This window comes from Mus pahari, chromosome 15 (genome assembly GCF_900095145.1).
Source record: "Mus pahari chromosome 15, PAHARI_EIJ_v1.1, whole genome shotgun sequence".
NCBI lineage: Eukaryota > Metazoa > Chordata > Mammalia > Rodentia > Muridae > Mus > Mus pahari.
The window spans coordinates 67,189,307-67,209,341 of NC_034604.1; the positions used below are offsets into that span (position 1 = coordinate 67,189,307).

Consider the following 20,035-nt stretch of genomic DNA (forward strand, 5'->3'; position numbering starts at 1 on the left):
TTAAAAACAACAAACATTTATTTCTTGAAGTTCTGGAGGCTGAGAATGCCCAGACCAAGGCATTGGCAGCTTCAGTGACTAGTGAAGGGCTTGCTCCTCAGAAAGGGTGCATTCCTGCTACATCCACACACAGTGTAAGGAGTAAGGGAACTCTTTGGGAACTCAGGATTACTAGTCCCACAGAGCATTTTCACCGAGCCACCATTTTTTTTTTTTTTAAATTTTAATATTACCACACTGAGGTGGTGGCTTCAGACCAAAGCAAAATGGCCAATAGACTGCAAAAGTCCTGTGCTCATAAGACTAATATGGCTTTTATAGTATTTCTGTATGAAATACAATACTATGAAATAATTCTATGTCTACAAGAAGTATCATACAACCTTCCCCCCAAAAAAGTCATGCAAGCAAAAGATTAGCATGTTTTGGGCTTGGTGGGTGTTTCGTATGCAGTTTGAACAACGTTGGGAAGGAAGCATGTAGCCTTGGCTAGCTACTTACCAGCAAAGAGCATTTTCCCCGTGAGCATCTCTGCCAGGATGCAGCCAGCTGCCCACATATCGATGGCTTTTGTGTAGTTGTTTGGGGACAGGAGCAGTCGTGGAGAGCGGTACCACTTTGTCACCAACCCTTCTGACAGATAACCCTAAAAGATAAAGTCCCTTATGTAATCAGACAGAAATCTGCAGATGCTGCCCCTCCTGTCTCTATTTTTTTCCTCCCTTTTGGTTTTTCCTCCCAGAGAGGATCAGAACTCCTTTCAATATCTGTCTTTGTCCCTTTTATCTTGATAATAGATGTGGGGACCTTATGAGGCCCTGGGATCCTTCTTTGTGGGAGGGAGGGACCCAGGGTATCAATATTTTGGAAGGAATGTTTTTCTGCACCCCTTGATATATAACCAAGTCTGCCCATGTTGGTTAATGGGAGCCACGTTCAATTTCATTGCTGCCATCAACCGTCACTATAAGACCCTGGAATTGTATTCAATGGCTGCCTCTGAGAAGCAGCCTTAGCTTTGAAGTTGAGCCAGTGCCATTTATAGCAATGATGGGAATTAACACTGCCCCCAAACCAGGACCCTGCTGAGGACAAGAACCTCCTTAAGGGACACAGGCAAATGATGCGCATACCAAAGCAGCCGTAGGTCCAATCTTACGTCGGCGTTTTTTCAATTAAGGCTCCTGTCTCTCAAATGATTATAGCCTGTGTCAGGTTGACACAAAAACTAGCCAGCATAATGTCCTCAGAAGTCAGGTTAATCTAGATATTGTCTAGCTGGAGATAGCATCAGCTCCCACATGGAGGACTCAGAGCCACCAGAGTGTCCCCACTTTAGACACCAGCCCCAAGTCCCAGACTCTGGAACTTCTGACCAGTCAGCTATCAATTCAAGTTCCCATGACCTCTCTCTGGGTTGGTTCATTCGGTAAAAGTCCAGGAAACACATCTACAGGTTGGATTTTAAAGAACACAGATGGGCAGGTCCAATGAGGTGAGATATGACAAAAGAGACATGGCTCCGTTTCTATGAGTTTTGTCAAGGATTCCTCTACCATCCTCATCTTGGCATTTCACAATCTCCAACACTTCTATCACGTCTTCTTCTGGCCATTTCTAGCTCCAAGCCTCCTGGATTTTTGTGATTTTTTTTTAAAAAAGAATTTGTGTATTTATTGACAAAGTCTCACTGTGATGCCTACTATGAAGATTGGCCTTGAGCCCCCTTCTGATTTTTTTTCAAAGAAACAAATATTTTATTTGTATATGCACAGCTATTGTTTGCATATATATATATATATATATATATATATATATATATATATATATATATTTATGTGCACTGAGTGCCCGTTGCCAATGAAAACTAGAAGGCGGCATCAAATGTTGGAGACCAGGTTGAGAAAACCCAGGCATCTCACAGCCCAGGCATTTTTACAGCATGCAGCTGAGAGCCATATAGTTCTTTGTTAGGAGCCCTTTCCCCTCTCCCCTCAAGGCTGTTTCATGGGAATCAGCAAGATTCCGGCCCTAAGCAAACATCATTGACTGAGGGAGTCTTTTTGCATTCTGGAGCTGCCCAGAGCTGTCACCTTGGGCTGTTAGAAGAATCCGGGACTCTGAGATAAGCCACCCGATGTTCCGGAGCAGTGCCGGCCAAGGACCTGAGATAAATCACTAAAAGTTTCAGACTCGCAATTAGCCTCCCCATTTGTCCTTCACTATGTCTCTTTTGATCACTCCCCAATCCCTCTCTGTATTGTATAAAACCTGAGCCTTTTCCTTCAGTAAATGAGACTATGACAAGCACATGCATGGTCTCCGTCTCTTCTTTTATCCCCATTTCAATATAGGTTTGGGATCCCCCTCGAGGACCATGGAATAACTTGTCCCACAGGACGGGATAATCAAATCCCCCAGAACCGGGGTTCTAGTCAGCTGTGAGCCACCATGAGGCTGCTGGGAACCAAGTCCATGTTCTCTTAACCTTTGAACCATCTCCCTGGCTCCAGCCTCAAATTCCTGACGTTCCTGCTCCTGCATACTGTGCTGACAAGTGCGAGAGACGTACCCAGTCTTCTCCTGATTTACTTTGAATACGATACTGTATAAGTGGGACCAGTTTGTAGCCTTTAGCCTGTCACTCAGAACAGGGCACCAGAGACTCATCCTTGGATTCCTGTGATTCTAAAAACCTCAGGGACAAGCTACTGTGTTTGTAGCAGGTTCTTTACTTGGTTTTATTCTCTTGCCAGAGGGTGAGGCTGTCAAAAAACTAAGTGTGGTACCCAAAGGGGAGGTGGCTTGAGAGTTTTCACTGACACATCTAAGCAGTCTTTTATTGAATAGAATGTTCTGGAAGCAATCTACCTCATTGTAGAGTCTAGAACTGCAGAACATCGAGGACACAGGGCCTCCTTCTCAAACCCTTGCTCATTTCCAGGACAGGATTGCTTGTAGGCCACAGTTTTGAACCAGTTGGTGACATAAACTAAGACAGTTCTTTACCTTTCAATAAAACCAACTACCTGCTGGACTAGTGACAACCAAGCTATTTCCTTTTGGATGCTGGTCTCCCAAAGTCTTTACAAAAAAAGATATATGGGGGTATATTCAGGAACTCCTGGGCACTAGGGGGTTTGGGGGAGTTCCTGTGTCTTTCACTAATCTCTGTAACAAGAGAAGACCTGGGACAAATGGGACCTTGCTCTAGATGGGAACAAACAGGGAGCTCTGATCCTGGGTCTAAGGGGCAGACACTGGGACCAGGGAATCCTGCCTGGATAAAACCTAGAGAGCTGATTGGTGGAAGCCTCGGGAGCCCATCACACCACACTGGTGATCTGAATCCAAAAGAGGAGTCTGTGGAGAGGCTGGGGTGATAGTCAGAACTTTTTATAGAAAAAAAACAAAACAGAAAATATCTAGACATGGAACTTTATTTATCAGCAAGGCTCATAAATCAGTGAAAGGGAGGCCCTCTACCCCGTGGCTCCATCTGTATGAAGCCCCGTCCTCAGCTCTGAGCTGTCTTTTGTCACACTGGCTGAAGGGATTCAGATAGGCACATGCATAGTGTACCAGAGGGCACTCCCTGCAGGCAGAGGTCACAGGCTGGGACCAGGTGGCCATGGGACTGTGTAGCATCACTGCTCTGTGAAGACAGGCAGCCCACACCCAGGCAGGTCTCCCTGAAGTCTTCTCAGTGTGCAGAAGGCAGGGCTGGGGGGCTCCTCCTACATATAGTCTCATCTGCTGCTATCCCACCCTTCTGTGGGCAAGAAGGACTCTGGAGACACGATGGACAAGCCGGGGTGACAGCTGGACAGAGCGTGTGCTTCCGCTGGCTGTTCCCGCCAGGCCATTTGCTGGCTTTTTGAGTGTGCAGAACCCATAGAAGGTCTTGCTTTCAACAGCTTCAAAGTGATTGGGAAATGGTCTAGCAGCAGCTGCCCTGTACAGAGTATAATTGTGGCCCCAGTCAATCCAGACAGAAGGTATAATTAAGGTTCTGAGTTTCCCCTTCCCACGGGGAGCAGGGGCAGTCCTTCTTGTGCCTGGGTAGGGACTCAGAAATAGCCTGGATCTATAACGCTCTAGCAACATGGGTTGGCACTGATCCAGCAAGCTACACTGGGCACTCGGGCACCACGTCTGCTTGACCCTGCCCCCCCCCCCATGTCTCTGGTGCCCTAGCCTAACAAACCCTTTAATGATGAGATGGTCACTAATCCCTTACATGTGTGCATGAGACTACCTTCCCCATGAATAAAACTTCAGCCACCCCCACTGTGTGTGTGTGAGCGTGCGCATGTGTATGAAGATAGGGAATAGGGGAGGAAGGCTGTTTTCCTCTCCTGAGTGGATGTTGAATGTGGCCACCATTCCCAGGCCACAATAGGATGTAAGAGGTTCTAGTAGCTTCTCTTTCTCAGTTAGAAGTTTCCAGAATGTGTTCCAGGAACTGAACACGGGTCAGATCCCAGTGGAGGATATACACAGCATCACGTAGTGAGAACAGTGAATGTTTATATGAAAAGATGGACCAGGAAATAACCATGATTAATATGGATATGGGACATATGTTGTGCCCAGCCTCTTAGATTAAAAAATAAAAACCCTCCTCCAGTGTGTGTGTGTGTGTGTGTGTGTGTGTGTGTGTGTGTGTGTGTGTGTGCTTGGCCAGCAGTTGATGCCAGGTGTCTTTCTGAGACTGGGTTTTTCAGTGAACCCAAAGCTCACCATCTGTGCTAGGCCATCTGGCCGGTGAGACCGTGGGATCCGCCTGTCTGCCCTTACAGCACTGGGCTTACAGCTGTGTACCACCATACCTGGCTTTTTCCCCCCACATGAGTATGGGCATCCAAACTCGGGTCTTACTTGTCCAGCAAGCAGTTTATCTACTCAGTCACCTCCCCAGCCCCTTCGGCCCCTGGCCTTTTGACGTGATTCTTCCTGGATGTCAAAGAGCCTGCCAGGTCCCACTTGGTTGGCACTACACACAGGCAAACTGCTCTGGAAACACATGCACCAAGGAGAGAGGTACAGAGAGGAGTGAAGCTACACTCCAAGAAGGTAGCAGGCCAGAGAGAGCCCTGAACACACTTCCTGGGGGGGGGGGTAGGAACACACGTATTCTTCGGGGTGTGTGTGTGGTGTGTGTGTGTGTGTGTTAAATCCTAGCTGCACCACTTGCAGCCTGTATGACTTATCTTTTCTGTGCCTGTGTCCTTGCATAGAGAGAAGCATGACTTTCAGCCTCAGGGGGCAATGGGCTGTGGCAGATATCCACGTAGAATAAATGCTAAGATCCTTGCAGGGCTTGAGTTCCCAAGAGCCATCCTTGTGGGCAAGCTGATGAATCCAAAGGCCTGGGACGAAGGTACAGTGAGATGGGCACCCATAGCCTACAGGACTCGGAGGGGTGGCACGAGAGCCACACTTGAGCATAGCAAGGCTGCCATCTGAGAGCTAAGGAGTGTGGCATCTGCCTGCCGCCTGCTAACATGAGCTAACAGCTATCCAGCTCCTTCGGCTCCTGGTCTGCGCTCTATGGATCTGCTCACCCTAGCCTTTCAACAGCCATTTGTGGTAGGACCCCATTGTATAGGAAGGACACAGGCACAGAAAAGACTCATCCAGGCCACAAGTGGTGCAGCTAGGATGTAACCCCGGCTGGTAACCTGAAGGGGGGCTGTAGCACCCCATACATGAGACCGCAAGGGCTATCCGTGTCGGCACTGGGCTCAGAAGACAGGCAGAGAATCCAAGCACAGGATGGACAGCCGCACGAGGATGGGTGCCAATACTTTGCTTACAGTGGATGTCCTAAAGTGCGGCTTCTCTGACTCTGGGGGCGCACCCAAAGCACTCGGAGATCTCGATGATTACATTTAGGTTCTATTTCTCAGCTCCGCAAGCCGATTCTGATGCCTCCTGCCTTTCAGGGGAATCCTCTCTTGGGTGGGCCAGAAACTCTCTTGATATTTATTTTCTCTTTGAAACAAGGTAAACTGTCCATGTACACGGGCAAGTGTGCATGTACATGTGTGTGTGTATCTATCTGTGTGCGCATGTGTATGTGTGCGCACGTGTGTGTGTGTGTGTGTGCAAATGTGTGTGTGTGTGTGTGTGTGTGTGTACACAACTCTGGAGAGTTAGCTCTCTCCTTCCACCACATAGGTTCCAGAGACTGAACTCAGGTAGGGGACTTGCACAGAGAGACTCACGGATCCATCCTGTTGCCCTCTCGCCCCATCCCTGCTTCCTTTAAATGTGTGCGTGTGTGCATTTTTAAATCGGTAGACAACTTCATGCCTGTATATATTGTATTTGCTTATTTTACCCCCGATTCCCTTCTCACCTCTCTTACTCCTTTTTCTTCTCAACTTTCCTTCCTATTTTCTTTATCTATCTATCTATCTATCTATCTATCTATCTATCTATCTATCTATCTATCTATCTATCTATCTATCAATCATGACCTGCTGAGTTTAATTAGAGTTGCTTGGAGGAACCAGTGTTTTTTTATTGGATTATGAACAGTTTACTAATGGTCACACCACTGAAGAAAAGGTCTCCCCTCTCTTAGGACTGGAAACCCAAGTCCTGCTTCTCTATCCGTGTAAGAAGAATGTTGTCAGGCCCTCTCTTGTGCATCATACGCAGATAACCTCAGCTGCCGTGAGCTCATGTGTGCCAAGCCCACGTCACACGCAGAAGTCAGCACTTGACAGCTCTCCTCCCCACCTGCTGGCTCTTACAGTCCTCCATAATGATCCCTCAGTGCTGGAAACAGATGTTTCATTTAGATCATCTGACATCTAAATGTTAGTAGTAGATCAATGAAACCTATTTCTGAGGTTAATTCTTAGTTGTGGGTACTCATCAAATGAAGGGGGTTGCTGGGAGGGGGGACCTGTCTCTGACTCTGTTGCCTACCATTGGATCCCCTTCTCCTGCTTGGTTCTTAGTGGGAAAGGATGTGCTTAGTCTTGCTGGGACTGGATATATCAGGGTGGGGTGGTACCCAAGGAAAGCTTCCTCTTCCCTGAGAAGAAGGGAGGAGGGTAATGGAGGGAGGGATTTGTGAGGGTGGGGCTGGGAGGAGAGGAAGGAGGGGGCTTCAATCAGAATGTAAAGTGAATAAATAAATGAAGAAGAGGAGGAGACGGAGAAGGAAGGAGGGGGAGGAGGGGGAGGGGGAGGAGGAGGAAGAGGATCATTTAGAAGGGCAACAAGTTTCCAGAGGTCCTGCTTAAGCAGAAATATATGGCCTCCTTTTTCATAGTCTTCTCCTTCCAAAGGTGTAATTCATACTTGTGCTAATATATATCTGAAGCATGTTAGAAAGCTTTTTAAAGAAAGGAGTGAGAGCACATGTGCATCCCTAGGTGGGTATACATCTGAACAATCTGAGCCAGCATCCTGAAGAACCCTGGGCACATCATGTCTATTGCTGCACTACACACAGGAGCCAAGATGCCAGCCTAGAGGGAACCAGTCTAGATGCCCATCAATAGCCAGACTGATAAAGAAATGTGATGTTCTCAACCATAAGGAAGAATAAAATTAGAGCCGGAACGGAGGCTCAGCTGGTGAAGTGCTTGATGCAGGATCATGAGGACCACACAGGAGGACATGAGTTTAATTCCCAGAACCCTCATAAAACTACGGTGTCACACACTCATATTCCCAGAACTGGGGAGGCCAGAGACAGGTAGATCCCTGGGGCGCTCTGGTCAGACAGCCTAGCCCATATGGTGAACTCTGGGCCAGTGAAAGATGTTGTCTCAAAAGCAAAGCAAAACAAAACAAACAAACAAACAAACAAAATCAACAAAGTGGGTGGTGCCTAAGGAACAACAGAGGTGGTCCTCTGGCTTGCACATGTGTGTATACACATGTACACACACTCACACATACACACACATACACAGACACACACATGCACACACACATATACACACTCACAAATGCACACACACACACACACACACACTCTCATACATACATGAATAATATCGTGTCATTTTTCAGAAAAATGGATGGTTCCAAGATCATCATGTAAAAAGAAATAAGGGGCCAGGCAATCGGGTAATGGCGCACGCCTTTAATCCCAGCACTTGGGAGGCAGAGGCAGGTGGATTTCTGAGTTCGAGGTCAGCCTGGTCCACAGAGTGATTTCCAGGACAGCTGGGGCTACACAGAGAAACCCTGTCTCAAAAAAAAAAATAAATAAAAATAAAAAAATAAAAAAAAAATAAAAAAATAAAAATAAAAAAATAAATACATAAGGGAGTCGCAGAAAGATATATACATGAACAACAAGAAATCACAGCACCCAGAGACCGGAGACTGTGGAGAAGGAAAAGGAGGCCTACAGGGAGGGAAGAAGAACAACGTATTGCATGATTTCACTGAAATGTGGAACCCAGATCCAATTGATTACAAATACACACACTCCTGAGTACCACAAAATCAGCCATCTGAGGTGAAGCAGGAGACCAGTGTGGGGGAGGGGAGGGGAGGGAGGAGGAGGCAGCGGGGGCAAATATGATAAGGTGCAATGAAACGCGTGGACAAAAATGCCATACCGAGGGACTGGGGTGATGACGGTGTACTGGTTGGCAGCGTGCACTGCTCTTGCAGTGGACCCAAATTTGGTTTCTGGCACTCACATTGGGCAGCTTACAGCCAACTGTCTGGAACTTCAGCTGCCGGGGATCTGATATCTCATGTGGACTCTGGGCAACTGACGCATATATGTGCATACCCCTGTCTCATACACACAAAAGTAAATACTTCTAATAATGCCATGACCAAACCCATTATTTTACATCCTAACTAAAACCCCAAAGACTTAATATAGTCTTCCTGACTGCATTTCTCACTGTGTCATTACTTGTTACTGTGACAGGAGGAAGGACTTCTCTTGGCTCACAGTCGTGATGAGGGAGGCACAGCAGGTGACATGGGTTGGTCTGAGCTGGTGGGAATGTGGAAGGAATGGTGGCCTCTCATGTGGCTGCCACGAGAGAGCGGGAAGCAGAGAGACCTTTGCTTGGCTCTCAATGAACCTAGAGCGAGGCTAGAGGCCGGTCAGCCCCTGAGAGCTTCCTCTCTGCCCTTGGTTGGGGGCTGGGGGAGGGGGAGGGGGCCCTGAAGTAATGTGTGCTGTTGAGATGACATGGCCATCTCAAAGACCCCAACCTCAGTCCCATGGGAAATGGCAAAGCCTGCCACAGCGTTCTCCCCAGAAGACGTTTCTGGCCTGACAGCTGCTCCCCTACAGAGTCTGTTCCTACTGCGGTTAGCTAGATCTGTATCCTTGGCCCAGCTGTATAGCATAAACCCTGCTCCCCTTGTTTATCTGGATGTACTAGCATCACCCCTATGTTCATCTCAGCAATAACCCTATGCCCCTGTTCAACTCTACATAACAAACCCCCTGAGTTTCCAGGGTGCAGCGGTTTCTCTACAGAGAGTCCAGACCACCTGACCTCAGCTGTTTCTGTCTCCTCTGACTTCTCCATTCCCTCACGGCCCCAGTCAGCTCCAAGACCCCTGGAGCCTTGCTAGAACCCAGCAGTTGCCCCCATATGTGGTTCATATGTGCTTGTAATATATATATCAGCGTCTTTCCAGAGTGCTGGGATCTGAAATCGAGTCCTCTTGCTTGTGGCTCTCAAACCCGCTACAGGTTAGATGCACATGGAGATTTTTATATTTTTATTTTTAAATCTTGTTCCTCAGGCCACCTGCCAGCCATTCAGCGACGTGGGAGTCTCCAGGGTGAGGCTTAGACACCAGTCATTGTTAAGATTCCCCGGTGGCTTGCAACGTGCAGTCATATTTGTGAACCAGGATTTTTCTCACCTGCTCTTAGCTCCCCCCACTTCCTTCAGAGACAAGGCTTTGTGGCTTATCTTAACCTCCCATGTGCTGGGATTAAACACACATGTTGGCACAGCGGCTGGCATTATACACGTGTGTCAGTAGACCTGGGTGATAGAATACCATTGTAAGTGATGATTCTTAATTGTGGTAGGTTAATGCACACCATAGAATTCACCATCTCAACTCTTTTTTGAGGTGTGCAGTTTGGCGGCATTAAAGCATTCAGAAAGTCATCAAATCACCTTCGCCCATCTCCAGGGTTCTTCTCAAGCGAGACTCTGTCCCTGTGAAACGATTCCCCGTTCACTTTCCCTGCACCTCTAGCACCCACTTTTCCTGTCTCGGAGCTCGACTCTGCTAGGGTCCTCCTGTTAAGAGGAACCACACAGGATCTGCCCCTTTGGGCTGACTTGTGTCACTTCACATACTGTACCTCCCCTTGCTCTCCAATGGCACAGCGATGGGAGAATAGAGTCAGGCCGCTCTCTAGAGAGCCCTTCACTGAAATGTGGCTGTCTCCTAACTCAACGAGAGTTTACAGACACAGGTAACAGCTCTGGATCTTTCTCCCTAAGGTCTGGACAAAGAACTCTGAATTCTATACAGTCCAAAGCAGGACAAACTGTCTTGTTTGTTCAGAGATATATTAGGATGAGCAGATCTCATCTCACCACCTTGTGGGGCCAATGGCTCTGCTGTTTGGACACGTGCGCATTGGCGGGGTGGAGCGAAAGTTTGGTTTGGCTTTCTAGCCTCAGTTTCCCCTCTTGATTGTGCTGCTGGAGCCTCCCAAGTTTTCCCTGTTAGCATCCTGGACTTGACATTAGTCAATAGCTCCCCTGTCTGTCCCTTCTTTTTTTCTTCTTTGAGTCAGGGTCTTGCAATGTAGCCCAGGCTGGCCTGCAGCTGAACATAGTGCTTATACACCCACCACCTGAGCCCACTTCAACAGCCATCTCTCAAGAGAGGCCCTGTTGGACCACAGTAATGAATTTTTAACAAGCCAGCCTTCCAGAAAATTTCTCTTCTTAGGAAGGTGCAGTCACTGCCGGGCAATAAATAGACATTTGTCTCACTGACGTTCAAGGGGAAGTCTGTAGAGCAGTTGCTCTAAACCCAGCTATGGGTTAGAAGCACCCAGGGAATTAAATATATATCTATATCTATATCTATATCTATATCTATATCTATATCTATATCTATATCTATCTATCTATCTATCTATCTATCTATCTATCTATCTATCTCTCTCTCTATATATATATATATCCTGATGTTTGGGCCACCTGCCCCATCAATGACATCAGACTCTCTGGGGTGAGATTTAGGCATCAGTAATTGATAAGAGTCCCCTGTGGACTCCAATGTGCAGTCATATTTGAGAAGCAGGTCTTAGACATTTCAAGTTCACTGGCTTTGGAACAGTAAGTAGCTGATTTCATAGTCCCCAATTAGTACAGTTTTCTATTTCTAACTCCACTCAGGACGAAAGAAATCCCCGAGCAGCTCCAGAGGCTCTGTGCGCACAGCAGATCCCAGCGAGAAAACTAGAAAATAATTCATCAAACGATGGCGAGGATTGATTGAGGACTTTGGGTGTGCAAGGCATGGTGCCCAGCGTTGCTTTCTTATTGGTGCATTTAATTATCAAAATGACCCAAGAGAGTCCAGAGAGCTGCATGATATGGCCAAGGTCAAATTCAGCAGTAATTTTCAGAGTGGAGACATGATACCATCAGGGAACAGAATAGAGTCTCTGATAGGAGTGTGCCCGTTAGTGGGAAACAACCGAGCAGACAAATGTATATGTTCATGGAGATAAGTGTAGGGAAGGAAAAACAAATCAGACTAGGGTAAGGAGATGGGGAGAGTGATCCAGGACAGCATCGTTCACAAGAGTGCATCTGAGCGGAGGTAAGTCTGTCACAGAAATTGCGCAGCCACCCGGGAGAACGTCAGATCAACTGACCTCTGAGCTGCAAGTCTCACCTCTCTGTCGTCTTCTCCTCACCCAAAGGAGGCAGCAAGATTGCTTCCCCCCTCCCGCCTGCACGTCTTCCTCTCAGGTCCTTCATTAACATGCAGTTATTAAGCTCTGGAAACATCTTAGGAGGGAGGAGGAAGAGTTTAAGCCTAGTTTAGGCTACATAAATGTAATTTATATCATCTGCCTGTCTGTCTATCATCTATGTATCTATCCATGTATGTATGTATGCATGTATGCATGCATGTATGTATGTATGTATGTATGTATGTATGTATCTATCTATCTATCTATCTATCTATCTATCTATCTATCTATCTATCTAATCTATCAATCACCATTTTCACTTTATATCTGTTGAAGACTGTAGCTACTTTTATCTGATGTAGTTGATAGGCCTTGCTATTCCCCAACAGCCTGACCCCTCTGTTGTCAGTTCTACAGCAGGGGAAGCAGGAAGAGACCCCTGACAGACATTACCTGTTATATCTCCACTTCCTTAGTACACCCTACACAAGGTAGCCGCTTACTTAACTGCCCTGGGATGAATGGAATACAAATGTTAAGCTAAAGGAGTGACAGCCATGCCTCAGGTTGCCTGTTTGAAATTCTTGCTTAATGATATGCCCAAACCAAAGGAAATGTCAGGAACTGATCACCAGGTAAGGGGAGCTAGCTCTTCAGAAGGTCAAACCTACAAGACACAGGCAGTGCCTCTGTACAAGGGCAGACCCTGAAATCCAGGCACTGTGGGGTGTTGTTGTACATTACCATTTCACTGACTGTGGTACTATGGTGTGCTAGGTGAGCCCCCAAGGCTGCTGATCTTGTCTTCAGCCGACCCTGCTGTCAGACCCTGGACTTTACCAGACACCACTCACCCCCCCAACTCAGAAAGTCAGAAAATATCAGTCCTAAAGTCCGAGTAACGATGACGCTAGTCTGGCAGGCGCTGCTTGTGTGTCTGCACGCTGGGTACCACCCTCGGCTCTTCCTGATCTCTTTCATGCGTTCATCACTGCAGCCCTTCAGCACTGCAGAAAAGGCAGCTGTGGCCCTGGGTCAAGGTCACGGTAGTAACAACACAAATCCCTCATGGTCTGTAACCACAGTGCTTGGGGCCAGGGCTGAAAGAAGGATTCCCAGAGCTTGCTGGCCACCAGTGTAACCAGCCAGCGAGCTCCGGCTTCGCTGAGAGTTCCTGTCTCAAAACAGCGTGGAGTGGGATAGAGGAAAACGCTAACACACACACACACACACACACACACACTCCCCACCACTATCAATAAACATGCCTCCCCAAACTCCAGCTTCCTTGTCTGCTCCTCTAGAGTTTCTCCCTAGCTTCCCTTCCACAACCCAGTCCCTCCCTTGAAGGTAGTAATTCACCACAACAGCTCAGCTACCAACTTAGAAAGAAAAAAGCGAATCTCCCCAGACCTGACCCTTCTCAGACTCTCTAGGATTTGAGGCATCTCTCAGTGAGGCAATTGATAGGGCCAGCGTATCGGGTGTCCTGTCACTTAGGATTGGAGAGAAGGACAAATCCTAGAGTCCCTGGGAGCTTAGTTATACAAAGACTGTGGGGGCGGGGCTCAGAGAGCTGCCTGAATTTGTTAGAGGTCCCTAAAGCAGGCCAGCAAGATGGTGACAGTTATGTGACCATGGGAACAGAGAGGAACCTCTCACCCTGGTTGAAATCCAGTTGAAGTTTCACCAGCAGAGAAATTTCACACCATGAACAACAGTTGTTTAAGACCTTTTCCCCTTTCCAGCTGTAAACCTGCGATTTCTGCCTCTCACTAGAAACCGCATTTACAGCACAGGGCTATGCTCCAAGCACCCTGTGTAATTCTGGTGACTTCTGATTTAATCTTGTAAGAGCAAAACCACACTCACAGCACTTCTTGGGACACCTTATAATTTCAGTCACTGAAAAGGGGAAGAGGGAGAGAGGAGGGAAGGGTCCCTTAGCAACCATGAAGCAACAAAATCCCCAAAGCTCACAACATCTTGGTATATATAGGGTCACCACTTGCATCAAGTGACACTTAAACTCTGTGAAGCTTGCACACAAGTCTCCAGCTGTGTCTCTCTTCCCGAGCAGCTCTCTATTAACCCCTGGGCTTAAGATCTGGATTAAGGGCTGGCAAGATGGCTCAGTGGTTAAGGGCATTGACTGTTCTTCCTGAGTTTAATTCCCAGCACCCACATGGTGGCTCGCAACCATCTGTAATGGAATCCGATGCCCTCTTCTGGTGTGTCTGAAGACAGCAACAGTGTACTCACATAAAATAAATAAATTAATAATAATAATAATAATAAAGAGATCTGGATTAAACATGTCTTTTAACACAACTGTGCTTCTGTGCTTATTTTTCCAATGAAGCCAGGGGTCTGGCTTCATCTGAGTAGAGGTCCCTAAAAGGGTAAGGATGCTCAGTGGCACTCTGGGCTGTGTCACTTGCTGTACCAGCGACAGCAGTCTCTATGTTATGGGTGAGGTTCAGGGGAGGAAGGGACCGTGTTGCAGGGAGGACCCCAAACAGGATCCATGCTCTGCCAGCAGGAGGCTGTTGCTTGCTAAGCACAGAAGGAGCCTGCTCACCCTGAATGTGGTTACCTGGCTGACCTGGTCTAGGTGACTGTTCTTGGTTAAGGAGACATTTCTTTATGAGTTCATATCCTAAAGACGTTTTACTTTGCTCACCGAAAGAAAAGGGAGAACGTTTTACTTCGGGTCAAAGTTTCAGCGGTTCTGGTTCAGGTTTGCCTCGATCCGTTGCTTTTGGCCTGAAGGAGGTGGTTATCATGGGGTGAGAACTTGCAGCACCCAGAGGCTGCTCACTCTGGGACAGCTAGGAAGCAGAAAGGCCAGGAAGAGGTCAAGGACCCTGCACGAGCTTCCCATTAGTGACCCTTCTTCCTTCTGGAGAGGCTCCAGCACCCAGGGCCACCTAAGCTTACAACATGTGAATTTACAGGGGGGCATTTAATATTCAAACTGTAATGCATACTCACAGGTACCAGAGGAGATAAAGGCATATGACCAAACACCCTTGCGATAGGTGGGCAACAATCAACACATCTGTAACGTTTTTCAGGACAGATTATGGGAAATGTGGGTTATAGTCCTCCGAATGTACCCATTCTTACAGGAACCACACTTGACCGTCTTCTCTTAGGTGACTAACAGTATGACACCAGATGAACCCACCTGTAAGGGATCTGAGACTCCCACTGCCTCCCCGATTTATCTTTAGAACTCCCGCATGCACAGGCTAAGTACTTGCTCGGTGTGAGCACACAGGAGAGGCCGAAGGTCAAGGTTACAAAGCCATAGAAGTATTAGCTACTCGAATGCACCACGGAGGTTCTAGAAGGGAGGGAGGGAATAAAGTTGTTAAGGGAGGGTAGGCAAAGTGGGGGAACTCAGGTGACTAAGGGGGGGGGGTGCTGAGCCTTCCATGCCCAGTCTGGGAAGAAGTGAAGGCTTGCAAGGATATAGAGATGGGTCATAGAAAGGACCAATACTAACCAAAGCTCATCTTTAATGAGGCTTCTGTTAGAGCCCAAGTTCAACTTTTGGCTTGTCTGATCGTGGTCATGAGAAGGGTCTTTCTTCTTCAGTGAACAGAGTATGTGTTGGAACTTTATTGATCAGAAAGCACATGCTCTTGTTAGGGCCACTATTTTCCTGGGGAGACTTTGGGACTGGGCATGCTAACCATTAAGCTGGTAGGCTTCCCTGGGCCACCTGCCTGGGAAATTACAAATGTTCTTCCCGATGCTCTGCTGACCATGACTTTCCTGTGGTGAGGCCTGACTGTGGGGTTCTGAGTCAAGGTCTTCAGAGATCTTACACTTCCAAGTCTTGGCAGAGAGCACATTAGTTCAATCTCAAAGAACAGTCAAAACGGAGGAAGGGCAGCTGGGGCAGCCACTGAGGACAGAGAAAGGGCCGGGGTGGATTCAGGTTTGGGAATCTTTGAAAAATATCACATTATGAGCATAAAATTAGGTATGAAAGTGAGTGTTTATTTTGAATCCAAAAAGCAATGGCAACAAATCACAAATGACAAAAAAGTTGGCAGATACTGCCAACACCATAGAATTCATAAAAATCACATTTCTACTAATTAGCTGTTTTGCAAAACCACAGGTAGCAAATGATGCATACTGCATAATTTTTAATTATCTTTTCTATGTGAATTTTGTAATATAATTTTCCACAGAGAGGATTTAAAGATAACTCAGTGTTTGAAAGATAATTGAAAAGATAATATGGTCTCTTCTTCCAGTATGGGTGGTAATTCGGTTTGGTTATTCAAGACATTTCTCATGTTCAAAACTAGCTATTGATAGTATCTTATTGATAGTATCTTATGTGTTTGTAGTGTTGTTATCAGATACGGAGTGAATGCCTATATATATATATATATATATATATATATATATATATATATATATATATGTGACGTGTCAGCTTGTTGGTTTATGCTCTACTTGTAGTCCCATGCAGAGTCACCAAGCTGGCCTTGTGTCTTTGTGTAATGAGTTGATTCAGTGTGCCACAGAGTTTGTGGAATAACTTGATTGATTAAGTGTTGACAGTAATTGTGGAGAGAGGTAACTGAAATCCACATAACCACATCCCACTAACCCAACTAAGTGGGTCTCTAGCTCTGCCTTAGGTGCAGCGTATCTTCCAGTAAATGCTGGTCTACAGGAGCTCCTCCCAGTACGAATGATGATTTGTGTAGGTGACTGGCCTTACAGTTAACATTCATGACCTCCACAGTGAGTAAAAAAGGCAAGAGGAGAGGCATGACCAAAGAGGATGGGGAAGCTTTTGTTACAATTTCTATGCTAGGAAGGAATGCAGAGAGGTATTCCAGAACCTTCTCTGAAGTCAGCTACAGCAGGGCCCGTGGGGCTTGTATGCAGAGACAAATCATGTAGACATCTGGTCACCTTGAAGGTTTTCCTCACAAGACAGCCTATGAGGGAGTGAGCGTGACTTTCAAAAGCTATTATGACTTTCAAAGTGGGAGCGGGGGCTCCTCCCTCCTCAAACCAGAGGGTGGGAGAGATTCTGGTCACTAGAACATTCTTTCTGGTTTGTTCCCCCTCCTCCTCAGTCCCCTTAGATCCCTTTACCTAGGGTCTAAATCCTGACATCACTTTCAGAGGAACGATGAGAAAAATCAGAGCCTGGCCTTCTTCTCCAGGGACAGGCAGAGACTTCATTCTCTACCTGGGCAATGCAAGGACTTGGTTCCACAAAGGGAGTCAGAGGCACGTAGTGGGAGGGGTTAGAGCACCTGTGTTCTTGCAGACTTTTATTTGGTTACAATTTGTTGGGGTCTTGTTGTTGTATTTCCCTTTTGTGTGTGGTTTTATTTTGTTTTCTTGGTTTGGGGTGGGGGTTTGTTGTACTGGGCTATTGTGTTTTTTGAGAAAGAACTTTAAAGGTGGGTGGGGAGGAAGAAGATCTGGAAGGACTTGGGGGGAGGGAGAGAATATGATCAAAGTATATTTCAATTTGAAAATTGTTTTAGATAATAAAAAATGTAATAAGGAAGAAAAAAAAACCCCTCTGATAAGGGGGTTGACTTGTCCAAACAAAGGGCTCTGACCAAGTGTCTGCATTCCCTGTTCAGCTTGGTTCCTTTTGTGCAGATGAATGTGTGACACTCATGTCAATAACCATCCCCGGGAAGATAATAATTCTGGGTCACCTTCTGAAACCCACAAAGTCTTTAACTTTCCAGCCGTTAATTTGCCTGTAGGTTGAAGTTTTATTGAGGCAATGAGCCCATGTGTGGAAGAGCACAGCCTACAGTGCTTGCTAGGACCACTACCACAGTGCTGAAAACAGACTCTGGGCAGAGACCCACCCCCCACCCCCCAGCCTAACCATTCGCCTGCAACCCTGGCAGCTCAAGTGGAAGTGGCCGCACTGACAATTTTACTGATGGACAAGGTGAAGCTTCGAAAACAGAAAGTGAGGGCGAGGAATGAGTCCAGGTCCTGCTCTGGACAGTGACGTTCACGCCGGCCATTCTCAAGCTTCAGTCAACTCAAACTCGGAAGCTGGACCCGCTCCACCACAGCTTTGAATCCATTGGATGCCATGTGGGAAAATCTGCATGCCCAACTGCTTCCCAGGGAGCCCGAGGCTGCACTACACAACCAAGCTCGGAGCCATCCCTGCTGCCCCGCTTTGTTCAAGCCCCACTTCTTTTTCTCTTCAGGGGCTCGGGAGTGACGCCTCTCCTCCGTGCACCTGCAAGGGTTCCACTGTAGCAGCAGGTTTCTGGGCCCGGAAGCCCGCAGCCCTCATGAGCGGTCACCGCCTGTCCCTGCATGTAATTACCGTCATTAAACATATTCTACTTATCATCCATGCAGACAAACTCTGCCAAGCAAGGGCTGTGTCTGCCCCGGATGCCGAGGCCGTGCCAAGATGGCACTCCAGCTGAGTCCTTGCCTGTGGGTCAGAGGGTTCTCTGGGCTCTGTTTGGGGCTAAAGCCACCCCGAGTTGTCCTTGAAAAGCTGCCGACTGGGCCTCAGCTTCTGCTTCCATCTTTCCAAGCAAGCCCTGTGAGTGGAGCTGGGATTCAAAGTCAGGGCAGGATGGTGGCCTGCTGTTCTCAGCCCTCAGTTCACAGGGCAGATAGAGGCTTCTAGAAGCCCTTAGGGTTGAGGCTGGGAGGGCAACTTGCTCAGGTGCAGTTCGAGTAAATTCATCCCAAACAATAAGATAAGCGCATGAAAGACTGATATATGTCTTTCCTTTGACACAGTCTGCCATGACTAATTTGATGGTGAGCATCGTATCCATATATGTGTGTGTCCCAGGCTAGAGGAGTGTCCATAATTATTCTCCACAATTGTTTTAAACGACAAGGTCTGTCACGGAACTGATTCAGCCACGCTATCTGGTCAGCATGCCCCAGTAATTTTGTCTCTGGCTCTTCAGTGTGAAGACTGCAGAGGGAACCATTGTGTTTGGCTTTTGCCCATGGACCCAGACATCCAAACTCAGGACTATAAGCTTGTGTGTCCCGTCAGCCACTTCACCAACTAAACCATTTCCTTAACTCCCTGCATTTTTTTAAAAATCAAATCAAGGTTCTTTGCAAACCCCTGTGAATGCCCCATTTTGCTGGCGACCTGACTCTTAGCGGGGGATCCGCTGCACAGAAGTTTTTGGTGTAGTTGTTGTCTCTTCAGCAGAACCTGGCTCTCACCTCACTCCTGCATCAGGTGTTCTGCAAGATATTAAAGTCCTCATGTGCTGTGCATCTGTGTTGACAACATGTGGTTTGGACCTGGGTTCGAATCCCGTGCCAGCAACTTTCTTTCTGGTGACTAACAGCAAGGTTTCTGGTCTTTGTGAGGCATGGGTCCCTCATGCGCACAGTAGAGACAGTGCCCATGTCATCTGTGGTAGGGGACTGACAGAGAACAGACAGCTGGGGCCTCAGCTTTCTCATCTATTAAAATGGGACCGGTAACACATACCCTCCCTGTACTACTAGATTGTTGTGGAACCAAAAGGGGCGAGGGAAGAAGCTTGCACATAAGGGGATCTATGGCCAAAGCACAAATTCAATCGGCTCCTTTAAATACACTGAGCATAATTTGCTACCTTCTGGAGGGGCAGGATTTGGAGCATTGGCTGCAATCTAGATCTCAGCCCAGCTCTGGGATCTCTGCTAAGAGTATGGGGCTGGGGCTGGTGACGCTGTGTCTGCTTCTCTGTTCTCTGCCTCCTTACCTGTCAGACAACCAGCTGCCATCAGCCCAGCTCTGGGATCTCTGCTAAGAGTATGGGGCTGGGCTGGTGACGCTGTGTCTGCTTCTCTGTTCTCTGCCTCCTTACCTGTCAGACAACCAGCTGCCATTTTTCTCTGCTCAGAGAGTATCTGTTGGTCCCCACTGCTAGATCTGACAAATGGATATTAAGGTGTGATAAAGGTGCGTGTGTGTGTGTGCTTGCCCACGCTTGTTAAGTAGGGCACATTAGCTCTACACTCTGTTCCTTTGTTTGTAGACTGTGTGTGTTATGTTTAGGGCATTTAAAAAAAGAAACATATTTGTGTGTGTGTGTGTGTGTGTGTGTGTGTGTGTGTGTGTGTGTG

The 20,035-nt window shown here is 47.2% G+C and overlaps 1 protein-coding gene across 4 annotated transcripts in view; it reads right to left on the reverse strand.

Annotated features, from left to right (window-relative positions):
• Positions 1-20,035, reverse strand: part of Mapk4 (mitogen-activated protein kinase 4) — a 137,969-nt gene that overhangs the window by 7,492 nt on the left and 110,442 nt on the right. For all 4 annotated transcript variants that reach the window (XM_029546965.1, XM_021214589.1, XM_029546967.1 and 1 more), the window contains exon 3: positions 502-646. In XM_029546965.1, the coding sequence (XP_029402825.1) occupies positions 502-646 (145 nt within the window). The remainder of the gene's footprint in view (positions 1-501; positions 647-20,035) is intronic.